This window comes from Lepisosteus oculatus, chromosome 22 (genome assembly GCF_040954835.1).
Source record: "Lepisosteus oculatus isolate fLepOcu1 chromosome 22, fLepOcu1.hap2, whole genome shotgun sequence".
Taxonomy (NCBI): Eukaryota; Metazoa; Chordata; class Actinopteri; order Semionotiformes; family Lepisosteidae; genus Lepisosteus; species Lepisosteus oculatus.
In genome coordinates this window covers 8,141,772-8,154,737 of record NC_090717.1, presented here as the reverse complement: position 1 = coordinate 8,154,737, position 12,966 = coordinate 8,141,772, and the positions used below count along the sequence as shown (strand labels likewise).

Below are 12,966 nucleotides of genomic sequence, written 5' to 3'. Positions count from 1 at the left end.
AAAGATAAAAAGTTGAAACAAATATATAGTGGTTTTTCAGTGCTGCGTTTGTTTTAATTGCATCAGTAATCACAGGATAAGCCGCTGCAGTCCCTGAAGGTTGCCAGGTCCTGTGGTTTTCATTCAACCTGTGGATTTAGTTACTTAAACTTTTTACTTGAATTAAAATTAAAAAAGGCATTTTTAAGGTATTTATCATTTGATAATTAATAAACCTGTAATAATAACTTATGTATAACTTAGTAACTTTGACCCTTGAGTTCCCTACCCCTGAAACAGCATGTGTTATATGGGAAAAAGTCAATTTAGTGCTACTGTTTCAATAATACTGTAGACCCTTGTCCAGTGCAGTTGTCATTTTTTGGCATTATGTAAATACACTTTGGAGATATTTAAACATCTTGTGTAATGAATAGGGATACATAAACACAGCCGTAAAAGTAACATTAATACCCTACCTACCTATAGTGATCTGTGTGTGAAATGAAAACATTATAAATAGCACTATAAAAGCATAAACACATATGCCATTTAATATGGTAAATAATTAATCTTTACTTATGAGCAGTGAAGACTGAGAATGCTCATACGTTTGTGCAACTTATCCAGAATCATTACATTTTTCTTTAATGTCATAACCTTAAAACCTTGCTTCTCTACACTGTCAGTTGTGCATAGACAGCTGTCTCGATACAGAAACGGTCAAAGAGTTTTTGACTGCGTCTTCATTGAACTTTTCTCGGTAAGACTGGGAGGAAGGAGGGTGTACTGTGGTGCGGAGTGTTAGATTAATTACTCCAACATTCTAGAGCAAGCATTACCATGGTCATTACATCTGTCAAATGTGAAAAGTTTGACTACGTATTTGTTCTCATTGATGTTTCTTGTGAAACCACTGCTGGAGAAGGGTTTTCTCTAAATTCTCAGAATGAATATTGTAAGCCGAGTATCTCAATAGTGTACAAATAAAGCCAGAAAGCGCTCATTGGCAATATCATTCTTTCATATTTATCATATACTAAGAAAGAGTAAAATGTTTGAAACCATCAATAGTAAGTTGCTGGCAAAATTTAAGACAAAACATTACATGCACAGAAACTGATTCTAAGACCTTTTTGTTCAATTCAAGGTTTCAGCAAAGCTACCACAGATAGTCCAACAGCAAGCTGCTGTGGCCAATATTCAGCAAATGGTGTCAGCTCCACAGCAGGTGAGACGGCATTTATACAAACAAAAATGTTGCAAATTTAAAAAAATATATCTAAAAATGTAGACTATTTCTGCATCTCTTGAAATGTTTGCTTTCTGCAGTTATAATTCCTTGCACAATTCAGCATTTCGATACATTGCTTCAGACTTTGCTAGAAGGAAAGCCAAAGCTTTTTAATATCCGTTTGTTCTGCAGGCACATTTTTCAGCTCTTTGTTCACAAAAAGAGACTTGCTAGCTTAAGACAGTCTCAGATGCTTGGTAAATACTATCCTGTGTGCCGTAATCAACATTCTCTTTTCTTGTCTGTGCAACACAAAAAGATGCAGGGCCAGCCACAGACGGTGTCCTTATCCCAGGCCACCCCATCCGCCCCCCAGCAGGTGCAGGTGATCCCAGCAGCCACCGCCACGTCCCAGGTGCAGCAGAAACTGGTCCAGCCGCCTGTGGCAACAGCCGCCTCCCCGCAGATCCAGACCCCCCCCCCGCACAGCCCCGCCCAGGCGCCGGCCAGCTCCGACGCACAGAGCCAGCAGCCGGCCAAGGTGCAGGTCAAGACGTCCCCAGCTGTGCGGGTCAAAGCGCCCAACAAGCCCAGTTAAAGGAGTCTGGGCACATACAGTAACTGCCTTTTCACAGGCTGCTGTTCTGATTGAACTGGGTGCATACACACAGACTCTGAGCACCTGTCCTCCTTGTCTTGCGCAGTAAAGGTGATGCAAAATATAAAAAATGATTTAAATTGTGTACAGTGAAGAGATTTTATCCCTACTTATGGACCGCAGTTGTTGGTGTATGAAAGTTAGTCCCACACATGAATTGTAATCAACTTCAGCAGATGTTGGAAAAACAGCTGCAGAAATTGAAACATTGTGTTCAATGAAAACTTTTTACTGACTGTCTTTAATTCTGTCACTGAGGCATTATGAGAAGGTGGTTTTATTCCTTGTATTACAGCTGACTGCTGGTGGTATTAAAAAATCCCACTGAAGGATTACTACCAGATTGTTTCAGATTTACTAAAATTGTTAGTTACTGTAGTATAAAAAGAAAACTGATATATTGTGGGTGTAAAATAACAAAATGTGGTATTTCTAACATTCAGTCTTGTGAATTTCTACATCTCATTCATATTCATTAGGGGTGGGCTGAGGCTTAGATTTAGTCAGTGGGAAGTTGAGAAATTGATGTGAAACTGCTTGTAAAAGGTGTAATTTAATTTCTTTCCTGCTCCTCAGTATTTTTTTAAGTTTCGTCATTCCATGAAATTTTGCCTTTTTTATTTTCTGTGCTGTGAAAATACTGAAATTTCCCTCGATAGTGAAACTGTCCATGTTGTGGTATCTTGTTTTTTTAATAATACCACAAAAAATCGATTTCACCCATATGAGGTGGGAAACAGATTTTTTTTTAATCATCTGGAAGCTTAACATTTTAAGTGCTTAAAGAAAAATTTAAGGTTACCACAGCCTGAGGACGTTAGGAAATTGTATCTATATTTGTATGAATTGTTTGCAAATCTGTATGTTCATACAGTTCAAGCAGTGAAATATTTAAGGTGTAACTTGACACCGGGGGGGGTTCAATAAGTAATCAATTGAAGGATAGTCAACAGATGGGTTAAGTAGTAGCTGACATTACAATTAATTAATTAACACATTTATTTTGTGTTATGGCTGTTCACTTACCAGAATTCTTCTGTTTCAATACTGAAACATGTCTTGTAAAAAATGCCGGCACAGTACTTCATTTGGGGAGGGGAGGTCGTTCAAAAAAGGTGAACATGCGGTATTGATTTTTGCCCCAGCTTAATTCAGTCTTCAGGGTGGTTGTCATTTTAACATGCTGTAAAAAAAGAAAGCAAAATATATTTGTTTTTCCTATTGTTTAACCATTTAATTGGATATTTCTTTTATATTTTTGTAAATATTCATTGCTGAGGACAGATTCTTATATTTTCTGTTTTGACATTATAAGTGTATCTTGTTGCTTTATGGGACTTGTGTAAATAACCTGTGAAGATCAAAGTAACAGAATTTGTACTTGTAAAGTAGCATTTCCATTTTTTCCAGCCTAATTGTAATAAATTGTAAGTTTTTTTAACGTGTTCTGTTTTCATTATCAGATGGCCATGGGCCAATTATATTACCTAATCTAGGGGGTGACATTCTGTTTCATTACAGTCATATATCGCATATCATCCTCGTTACAATAAACAAGGGGAGGAATAATTACACTGAAATTCTCCATTGCATGAAAGACCACAGGGCATTCTGTATTACAGTGAAATTGGAGCAATAAATGAGACTTAGTTTTAATCAAATACCAGTTTTATCTAAAGCATATGAACAGATAAGGCATGTCTTTTTTTTTTCTTCACAAGAAAATATACTGAGCTTCAACTTATCACTATATACAGATTTAGCAAGAAGTATAAGGATTCTCAGTACAGGTACAGTAAAATGTTTCTGGTGTCATTTTGATTAATTGATCATCCCTGACGGTGATTCACTTTAGTGTTAATCAATGAGAGGTCGAGGAATTGATGTGCGACTGGTTATAAAGGGTCTCATTTAATTTCCTGCTCCTCAGTATTTGACTGTTGCATACTCACTAATTTCTCCCGTTAGAGACTTGATGGCCACTGCTGTTGAAGGTGACGTAATCTGGTTGAATGTCAAGCCTGGTGAAAATGAACAAAGTAAAATCGAAATGAGCCACTGTCCCCTGCTTATGAAATAACAACCTGTAGAATGTCGGTATACTGGAGGCCAGACTAAGTCATTGTACTGTCACTCGTGATGTGGTCTGTTCATAGCCAGCAATTTCAATTGGGGAAAGGTGTTGGAGGCTCTCTCAATGGTAGACCATATGTGTCAAGACCATGAGTCACAACACCTCACAAAGATGGATGTTGAGGTCTGTGTGTGATGAGCTGGGTAGGAGTGTCAATCTGCAACCCGATGTCAAACTAACTGCATGCAGGTACGCTGATCTTGTCCTGGGTCACTCGTTCCTGTGGGCTCATCCTGACGGAGCCGCCTTCCAGCTGGACAACACGTCTCCTCACACAGAAGTAGGATTAGTTGGGCTGACATGAACAGTCACATTCCTGTCCAGGCTTTAAAAGAGGAATGAAACTGTATTCAAAGCATGCATTCCATATGTCACATATCAAGTAGCACAATGAGTTAATCTATGTCATGCCTTTTCAAAAACATCAGTTCTATTTGTTGCAGTTATAAGTGATAAATTAGTGATGGTTATTATGCAATCTTGCAGTTGTTTGGCCCAGAAAGACCTGTTTTGTATCACTTACATCCCTGTTTGAATGGCTTTTATTTAATTAGTGTCTGTGTCTGCTCCATTTTCTAATCTCTTTGTATGTTCAGCTGTTCCCCTTTCTGCTTGTGTTATATGCATGTCTATATAGTTTCTATGTATGTAGGGGAAAAGTTTCCACTAGGGAACAATAAATACTTCTTATAACATTTTTTTTTTATTTTACACCTCTGTAAAGTGCAGTCATACTGTTATTATGATTGTTTTGTTACTTTAGTATCAAGAGTAACCCTAACAATTTCCACTACCTCGTGAATTTTTTTTAATCTTCCAACCAGTAGGAGGAGCTCCAGACAAAAGTCTACGACAGGAATTGACTCGCTTACGTCATATTGCGCTGTAAACATGGCGCCGTCCAGGGATCGCAACGTGAGATTGGGGGAATCTGACCAGGGAAAACGCAAAAAATCGCCTAAAACAGAAATAAACAGTAAAGTAGATCTTGTTCTTGAGAGCAGGAAACACGCAAACGCCGTCTTTGATATTCTTGAGTATCTACAGGTATGAAAGGCTGATCTTTCTGTTGAGAACGTCTTACCTCGTCATCACACTTCTTAAAAAAACCAGCAACTGTTAGGAAATCTAAATGTGCTGTTTTGTGGGTCTGAGATTTTAATTTACGTTGGTAGTGAGTCTAGCAATGATTTGCGATGAAAACGTTTTTGAGCTGTATCTTTGAACGTTTGGTTTGAGTGTTGCAATATTTTTTTTGGTCGGATAATAATGAAACTCCATACCGTTTTCTGATTAGTGTTCTTTAATTATTCTTATTCGTTTTTTGAAGTCTTTACACTAATATTGTGACGTTGAAACGTTAGTTTTTTACACTAAAAATCCACACGGTTATTTTAAGACAGTTTTGTTATCTCCTAGGCAGAGAAAGAAGATGAAGTTGTTTGTGCCGTCAATGCCTGTAACAAGATGTTTTGTGCCTTGTTGGAGAGAGGAGATCTTTTTATTGGTCAGTTACCGAAGGAGGAGGAAACGCTGGTGACAGGTAACATGGTTTGAAGTCTGTTGTGTTTTAAACTGAATCTGGTTTATCTGCTATCTGTAAGAGTGCATTGAAATTTTACGCTGTATTATCTAGTTGCATTACATCAGAAAAGACTTGCATAATAATAATAATAATAATAATAAACTTTGTTTTATATAGCACCTTTAAACGTGGCTTCTCAACCGCTTTACAGAGCAACAACAGAAGAAAATACACAGTTTGAGGAGACGGTAGATGGGGGGTACTGAATACAGTAGGAGCAGAGGGGTAAAGAACAGAGTCAGTTAAGTAAAGGATCTTCTAAAGAAGAAGGTTTTGAGTCTAGATTTGAATTAGTTTAGAGAAGGGGACTGATATCCTTAGGAATAGAGTTCCAGAGCTTTGATGCTTAGGGGACAGATGGGAGACCCAAATTGGTGCTATGTCAGAAATGAAAAGACATACTGGAAAATGTTAGTAAATAAGTTAATCCAAGGTATTCATTTAATGATTGTTCTTACTAAATCAGAGCTCTATAACTGCACAGGCTGCTTTCCCGCAGACAGATATCTGTTTTAGCTGTCACTGCAGGGAGCCATGTATCGAGGTTTTTGTAGCTTCTCAATGGAGCACAAGAACCCCATTAATTATTCACTCTTGTCACAGCTAATTACAGTGCTGAAGAGAAGTACAAGATGTGGATGAGACACCGCTACAACAGCTGTGTGGAGCAGCTGCAGGATCTCATGATCCATGAAGCATACCGGGTCAGAGTAAGTAGTTTCAATCTGTAGAAAACAAGAGTAATACCATATGTGTGAAATTTCTAGTGTGACAGCCGTGTCATTCCAAATGGAAAGCTGTATAGGAGTGTGATCCTGCAATAGGTAGGACAAGCTGGCCTTGTGTGGGATCAGGTTCATTAAGATTCCCTGTGTTCCAGAAGATTAAGCTTTCTATTTGGTGTTCTTCAAGTATTACTTGTTTTTAATTGAATGGCAGAATTGTTGTAAAAGGATCTTAAAAGCAATAAGTAATAATGAAATTGAAAGCATTGGGAATAACCTTCAAGACTTTTTCTCCTTTCGGTCTGCCTTCTAAAAATATAGTCTTTGTCTCAGGGGGGGGAAAACTGCATGCTTCATTTGTGTCTTTGGCTCGTTAGGAGTGTGCTCTGTGCACACTAATGAAGTTGGTGGAAAAAGAAGGCAAAGCCCCATTAATTGCTGTAGACTGGGATGAACACTACAACTTCCCTCGGGAGCATTTGAAAGTAAGTCTTCCCCATCTTTTACTGAGAAGAAAGTACCCAAGTATAAGAAAAGCATGGCCGTGCTACCATGTTTGGAAATGTAAAGATGGGCTGTTTGTTTTTTCAAAATTGCAACACTATGATAATGAAGGTAACCAAGACCCAAAGGACTCAAGTGGAAAGTAGTGGGAAGAGCATCTAAAATGCAGAGCAGGAGGCAGTCTACCTAAGGGTTTAGTGGAGTCTGGAACAAGCTATCCTGCCATGTTATTGAAGCCGATACCATAAATTTGGCTGGATTAAAAAACAGGATCGGTTAACTACTAGTTTCTAGTCGAGCTACAGTAGATCAGCTGAGTGGCTTCTCATAATGTCTCGTAATGGAAGACTTCTGGTAATCTTTCATATATTACGTGTGTTAGAAGAATAAAAGTCCACGATAAGTTAATTGGAGATTATTTGAATTATGTCTTTTTTTAAAACAAAATGTAATACTTTGTGTATAGTTTTGTTTTAAATACTAAATAACGGTATCCAGTTTTTGATGCCAATTTGTCAGTGCTGCAGCTTGTAGTCTGCTGTGTGTCATCTGAGGCACAGCTATTTTTCATTCTGTACCTGTGTTGTGTTTCAGTCAGTTGTGGAACGGCTGTTGTCCAAAGAAGAGGACATGTCTCTCCTGATCTCCAGGTTTCAGGAATTCCTGGATTTTGAAGATGTGCGGTATTACGTCATGGGATTTGTCACTGAGAATGTGGCTAAAGTGATGCAGAAAACAAAAGAGGTAAAACTGGCAGCTCAGCCCAACTCAGTATGAAAGTAGCACTGTTAATATTCCGATTTTACATGACCTCGGTAGAATTTTTATTTTTTTCAGATTCATGCAATATTTTGTTTAATTCAGAAATGTAAAAGTCAGTCTTACATGTCCACACTGCAAAAGCCTTTGTTTATGCCTTTCCAGGAGTATTACTATACTTCCAAAGTTGCTTATCATAACTCTGTGAGAGTTTGAGAAAAGATCAAAAGTCTCAGAAGAAATCCTACTATGTAATTTAATATTAGACTGGATAATACGTGGTCCTCTTTATTTTCAGGCAGTGCCACTATATCAGAACAATGTTTTCACCCTAATGACAAACATCACTATGCCCAGCCAGCAGACAGATTTGGTCAACTTCCTGGTAAAACAGGAAGGTGAGTCTGCATTCATCAATAATGAGCATCTCTCTTTACTTTTTTCTTTCAGCATTAACAACAGACCAAATAAGCTATTTTGACAATTTTGAAAATGTATAAGATATGAAACATTTTACCCATTACATTAATAATGTCTTTAATAATTTCTTTTTTGTGTTACAGCAAAACACGAGGATTGGAAAGCAGCAAAACTGAAAGTAGGTAGCAGTCCCTTCTTGGTGTGCTTCAGTGTGCAGTCCATTCCCTGTCTGATATTCACTGGTTCGCTTTCTCCCCTCCCAGGATCACAGACGGGTCTTTGAACGCATGTGGCTTGGCTTTTTGAAATACAAGGTAAGCATGCAAGAAAGATGATCTCCCTTTGAAGCAATGAAACGAGAGGTTGGCTGTTTTCTTGCCTGGCATGTTTTCACTTTTGCGCTGCCTGTTTTTTACTTCATAAATTCTGCCAGAGACATTTGTCCTCCCTCCTCCACAGCTTCATTTCCAGTTTTCTGTTTCCAATTTCAGTTGCCAAGCGGGATGTATAAAAAAGTCCTGGTCATACTCCATGACTCCATTCTGCCACACATGAGCAAGCCAGCCCTGATGATAGACTTCCTCACAGCAGCCTATGATGTTGGTGAGGGGTGCCAAGAGTGTCTCACTTTCTGTTTCCCATTGCAATCTCAAGTCAATAACTTTTCTATTGACTCATACTAACTTGGATCGAAGCCAGGTGGTGACTCTTTATGGAGGTTTTGTTAGTTTTCCTGGAGGATGAGATCATTGTGTCTTTTTTTCTTACATCCAGTTTTGTTGTTATCAAGAAAATAACATTTTAAAGGTCTATTTTTTGTCCTTTTAACTGTGGGAATTATGCCCTAGTTGTTATATATTGTACAATTTCCCCCTTTTGACATTTTTGTTTGTGGCTTTTTCAGGAGGAGCAATTAGTCTTCTGGCCTTAAATGGCTTGTTTGTCCTCATCCATGAGCACAACCTGTGAGTATTTCTACTGTAAAGGTCTGTGTTGTGTACATTTGAACATGCCTTCAGGGAACTGCCTATAAACTAGGCCTCTGTTCTGCTATGGCTATCTGGTTGGGTGAACTATTGTCATAAATTTAAAATGCTTCTTAACTACAGAAAACATGATGGAGAACAGCTTAGCTGACGGGGATGATCATGTAAACCAGTTATATTTCTCACAATGACTCAATGCGGTAGTTGTTCCCGAGTTAACTAGCTGGATGTTGGTTTGTTTTTTTTATTTCAGAGACTACCCAGACTTTTACAAAAAGCTTTACAGTCTCTTGGAGCCATCCATATTCCATGTGAAGTACAGAGCACGTTTCTTCCATTTGGCCAACCTCTTTCTCTCCTCAAGGTGAGAGGCTTGCACATCGGTTTTATTTTTTTCATTAATTCCTGAATATAACATTGCGAGCCATGGGCACAATGGAACACCTGCTAGCAACAAAATAAGCGAGAGAGACTGTATTTGTGCCCCGTTTTTTTTATAAGCGCCATGGGCTTCTGCTTTAAAAACATAAGAAATCTGCTCAAAGAGCAGTGAATAACATGATCATTTCGTGTGATAGGCGTGGAAATATTTGTTTTTGTGTTCGCCTGTAAGCGTTAGCATAGTGCCAGGTTTCCGTGTTAATGTCCCCCAGTTTGCTGGAGTTCCTGTCTCGGTGATGAAGCTCTTTTTGTCCCCCAGTCACCTGCCAGTGTACCTGGTGGCGGCCTTCGTCAAGAGGCTGTCCCGCCTGGCGCTGACCGCGCCCCCCGCCGCCCTGCTCATGATCATCCCCTTCATCTGTAATCTGATTCGCCGGCACCCCAGCTGTCGGGTCCTCATCCACCGGCCCAGTGCTGCGGAGGGTAGGCCCACTGTCCCCACTAACAAGGCCTTTTCTCCAGCCACTGCACAGCTCTCCTGCTGCGTCACGTCAGGCAGTTGGGATCATTGAGTTGCTTTACCCCCCAGCCTGTTAGAAATCTGCTGGAGACGTTGTGCAATGATTGTATGTCCAGCTGAATCAGTAAGTTTACTGGTACATTCAGTCCAACCCCAAATAATGGAGTCCCTGCAACACTTCCCATGTCATTTACAGAATAAATCAGTTTTCTGTGCCTTTCTTATTTGAAATTGGGATTTTCATGTTTAATTGTTAAATCTGAAACATTTGAACATGTGCCTAAAAGTTCCAGGGGGAGGAATATTAACATGACTTTTGTTGTTTCTTCCGCACCAGCGACGTGTGAGGATCCTTATGTCATGGAGGAGACAGATCCAGTCCTGTGCCACGCCATGGAGAGCAGTCTTTGGGAACTGCAGGTGGGTGGCCGTGTCTTTTTCTTCAGATGTCACAGGATGTGGTGCTGAGCGAGGCCAGGATTCCCCCAAACCCACAAACATCCACTTCGCACACGGGGAGGGTGTGCTTGACCAAGCACTCGGTCTTTAGTGGTTATACACATATCTGTCCTCGTGTGTATTACTTGGAATGTAATACATGTGAAATTTAATGTTGACATTTCATCTCTGCGTGAAAAAGCAGAGGCTCCCAAGCCACAAACATATCCCGAAATTATACATCTAAAATTGCCTCTCAAAGCTGACCCGGCAGTGGTTGTCAAATGTTTCTTGGTAGTTCCCTTCATTTGCTCATTCCCTTCATTCTGCAAGTACAGAATGCTGTAGCTTTTGTTTACAATTGGGCTGCATTTAAAGACATAAGGAGAGACAGCAAGAAAATGAACTGGCATGTCAACGATGCGTGGTCCTCAAACAGCCTCCTCATGATAAACACCTTAACTCCTATCCTGTGCAACCTTTTTTCCCCATCTAGCAGGAGTTGAGCTGCAATTTAGAAGACGTTTTATTAACCTCTACTACGTGTTACAAGCCCTGCAATCCATAAGGCCTATAATTAATTGAACTGAATATTTCAGACTGAGTCCCGCAGGGTAGGTGTCTGAAAACTAAAGTAATCTGTCTCTCCTTCTCCTGCCTCCTGCACAGACCCTGCAGAAGCACTATCACCCGGACGTAGCGAAAGCAGCTGCTGTGATCAACAAGCCTCTGTCTGAGCTGGAGGACGACCTCAACGAGGTGCTGGAGTTGTCTGCATATGAGGTGATAGCACACTATTCTGATGCTGTGACGAGGCCTCCTTGTCCTATTTTCATGCGCATCTCCCAATTTCTCACCTGCCTACATATTTAAGGATGACCTTACAATGTGTTTATTTTCCTCATTGAACTTCATTGCAGTTTAACTATCATTTTGCACAGCAAACTTTACCCAAATGACTTTGCCAGCCTGGTGACTGCTCATTAGTTTAAACCAGTGATTGCTTTTAGACCAATAGGAAGAATGTTTTGAGATTGCGGTGTATTCCATTATTTTAACACAGCCTGACTGAAAGCACCGGAGGCATTTCTCTTTTCCTTCTCTTTTTATACCTGTTGTTTTTCCAAAACCCCTTTGTAGTCATTTTCTTCTGTTTTTACTATTTCAAATATGAGAGATTGCATATAAGTAAGATGTTGATCCACAAGGAGGAGCAGAAAGTGTTGGAAGTGAATGTGGAATGTATTTTTTGTGGTTTTGAAATATTTGCGGCTCAATCCCACCCCACCCCATCCCATCCAATTTCTTCTTTCACCTAAGGACATCGTTCATTTGAGGCGGCTGTGTTGGTCATCGTGTGTGGGAATGAACTGCATTTTCCGCTAGGTCCACCATTGTCCAATAGGATTTAAATGGGGGGAATGTTCTGGCTTTGGGAAAGTTGTGGGAATATGGATATTCTGTCTCCATCTCCATATTCCCACTGTTGCCTCTGGTTAGTGTCTGTTCATGCTACTCCAGACTCTCCGTTTTTGTACTCTGCAGCTATACACCCGGGTCTGTATTGGACAGTAACACCCTGCTTTTTGTAACACGAGAATTAAACAGCGGCATGTATGCTTTCAGATCTTTGAGAGGGACCTGAAGGCCAAAGCCGGCCCTGTGCCACTGGAGTTTGAGCCAGCCAAGGAGCTCCTGAACAGGCCTGGGGAGGTTGTAGGGCAGCATTTCACTTTGGAATAGACATCAGCTTTTTTTAAAGTACTTCGATTACTCTTCTAATTATACAGATCAGAAAGGATGACCATGTCAATTTTAGTGCTAAAATAAATTTGTAACAAAAAAATAAATCTGCCATGATTCTTACTTTTTATTTTTCCAATGAACATGAAATACTGAAGTAATGAATTAAAGGATGCACACCAAAAAATCAAAGAAGAAACAGTAATATGAGAGAAACCAGTCCAGGTCAGAGAATAGTTCAGGGTGTGTACAATGGAAACAAGAAGCTTTAATTACGTCGGGAGAAGTCCATGTGGTTTGTTGTTTTCTCTGATTTACAAAAATAAATGTAATATGGAAGATGCATAGTCTTTTTAGGGTATCAGTATAAAACTTGCAGATTTTAATGTTTTTGTACTTCTGTGTTTTAAGATGTGGCAGGCAAGTCTTGCACAATTGTTCATGAAATATGTTTTTCTTCTTACTGTACATTATCTGTCTCGGAATGTAGACATTTTTAAGTCCTCTTTCTTCAGTTTCAGCAATCTGCGTAATTGTTGTCTCCACTGGGCATATTTAATTATTTTTCTGAGAGAAAAATAGTTCAGTCATTTTTCTCAGGCGTCTTTTGTCTAGTTAATCAAAAACATAGACCAGTCATGCCAGTGGGCACCTGGGTAGACCAGTAAGAATCTGGGAACCTCGACATGGAAACAGAAATGAAATCACAGATTCCAGAATCTCTCAAGGGAGACTTGATTTTAAGATGCTCATTATTCCCATGTTCCCATATATGAGGGCAAGCACAAGGCTTATTTCTCATCGGTTTCCTGATCTTGGCAAGATGCAGGAAAGGGATTGTTAATTCCAATTGGTCCAGTCCTTTTTTTAGTTTCATGAGCGTAAGTGTCTTTTTGTAGA

The 12,966-nt window shown here is 39.6% G+C and overlaps 2 protein-coding genes across 8 annotated transcripts in view; both read left to right on the top strand.

Moving 5' to 3' along the window:
- Positions 1-3,312, top strand: part of ep400 (E1A binding protein p400) — a 35,600-nt gene extending 32,288 nt beyond the window's left edge. For all 7 annotated transcript variants that reach the window (XM_069181935.1, XM_069181938.1, XM_069181936.1 and 4 more), the window contains 2 exons: positions 1,130-1,210; positions 1,533-3,312. In XM_069181935.1, coding sequence (XP_069038036.1) covers positions 1,130-1,210; positions 1,533-1,811 — 360 coding nt within the window. In that variant the 3' untranslated portion in view covers positions 1,812-3,312. The remainder of the gene's footprint in view (positions 1-1,129; positions 1,211-1,532) is intronic.
- A 1,564-nt stretch (positions 3,313-4,876) lies between these two features.
- On the top strand, positions 4,877-12,173 carry noc4l (nucleolar complex associated 4 homolog). The gene is made up of 15 exons (XM_006640245.3): positions 4,877-5,052; positions 5,425-5,548; positions 6,194-6,300; positions 6,693-6,800; positions 7,414-7,563; positions 7,877-7,976; positions 8,142-8,176; positions 8,262-8,312; positions 8,490-8,601; positions 8,903-8,963; positions 9,238-9,348; positions 9,685-9,848; positions 10,223-10,305; positions 10,993-11,106; positions 11,950-12,173. Exons 1-15 carry the CDS (start codon positions 4,897-4,899, stop codon positions 12,064-12,066), a joined length of 1,593 nt encoding a protein of 530 aa, XP_006640308.2. The 5' UTR covers positions 4,877-4,896; the 3' UTR covers positions 12,067-12,173.
- The last annotated feature ends 793 nt before the right edge of the window (positions 12,174-12,966 follow it).

What these genes read in the sequence shown, in the direction of transcription:
- noc4l (XM_006640245.3), top strand. Translation starts at nt 4,897, where the DNA reads ATGGCGCCGTCCAGGGATCGCAACGTGAGATTGGGGGAATCTGACCAG. An exon ending in AACCTCTTTCTCTCCTCAAG is followed by an intron (nt 9,349 to 9,684) that starts GTGAGAGGCTTG and finishes TTTGTCCCCCAG; the next exon opens with TCACCTGCCAGTGTACCTGG. An exon ending in CCGGCCCAGTGCTGCGGAGG is followed by an intron (nt 9,849 to 10,222) that starts GTAGGCCCACTG and finishes CTTCCGCACCAG; the next exon opens with CGACGTGTGAGGATCCTTAT.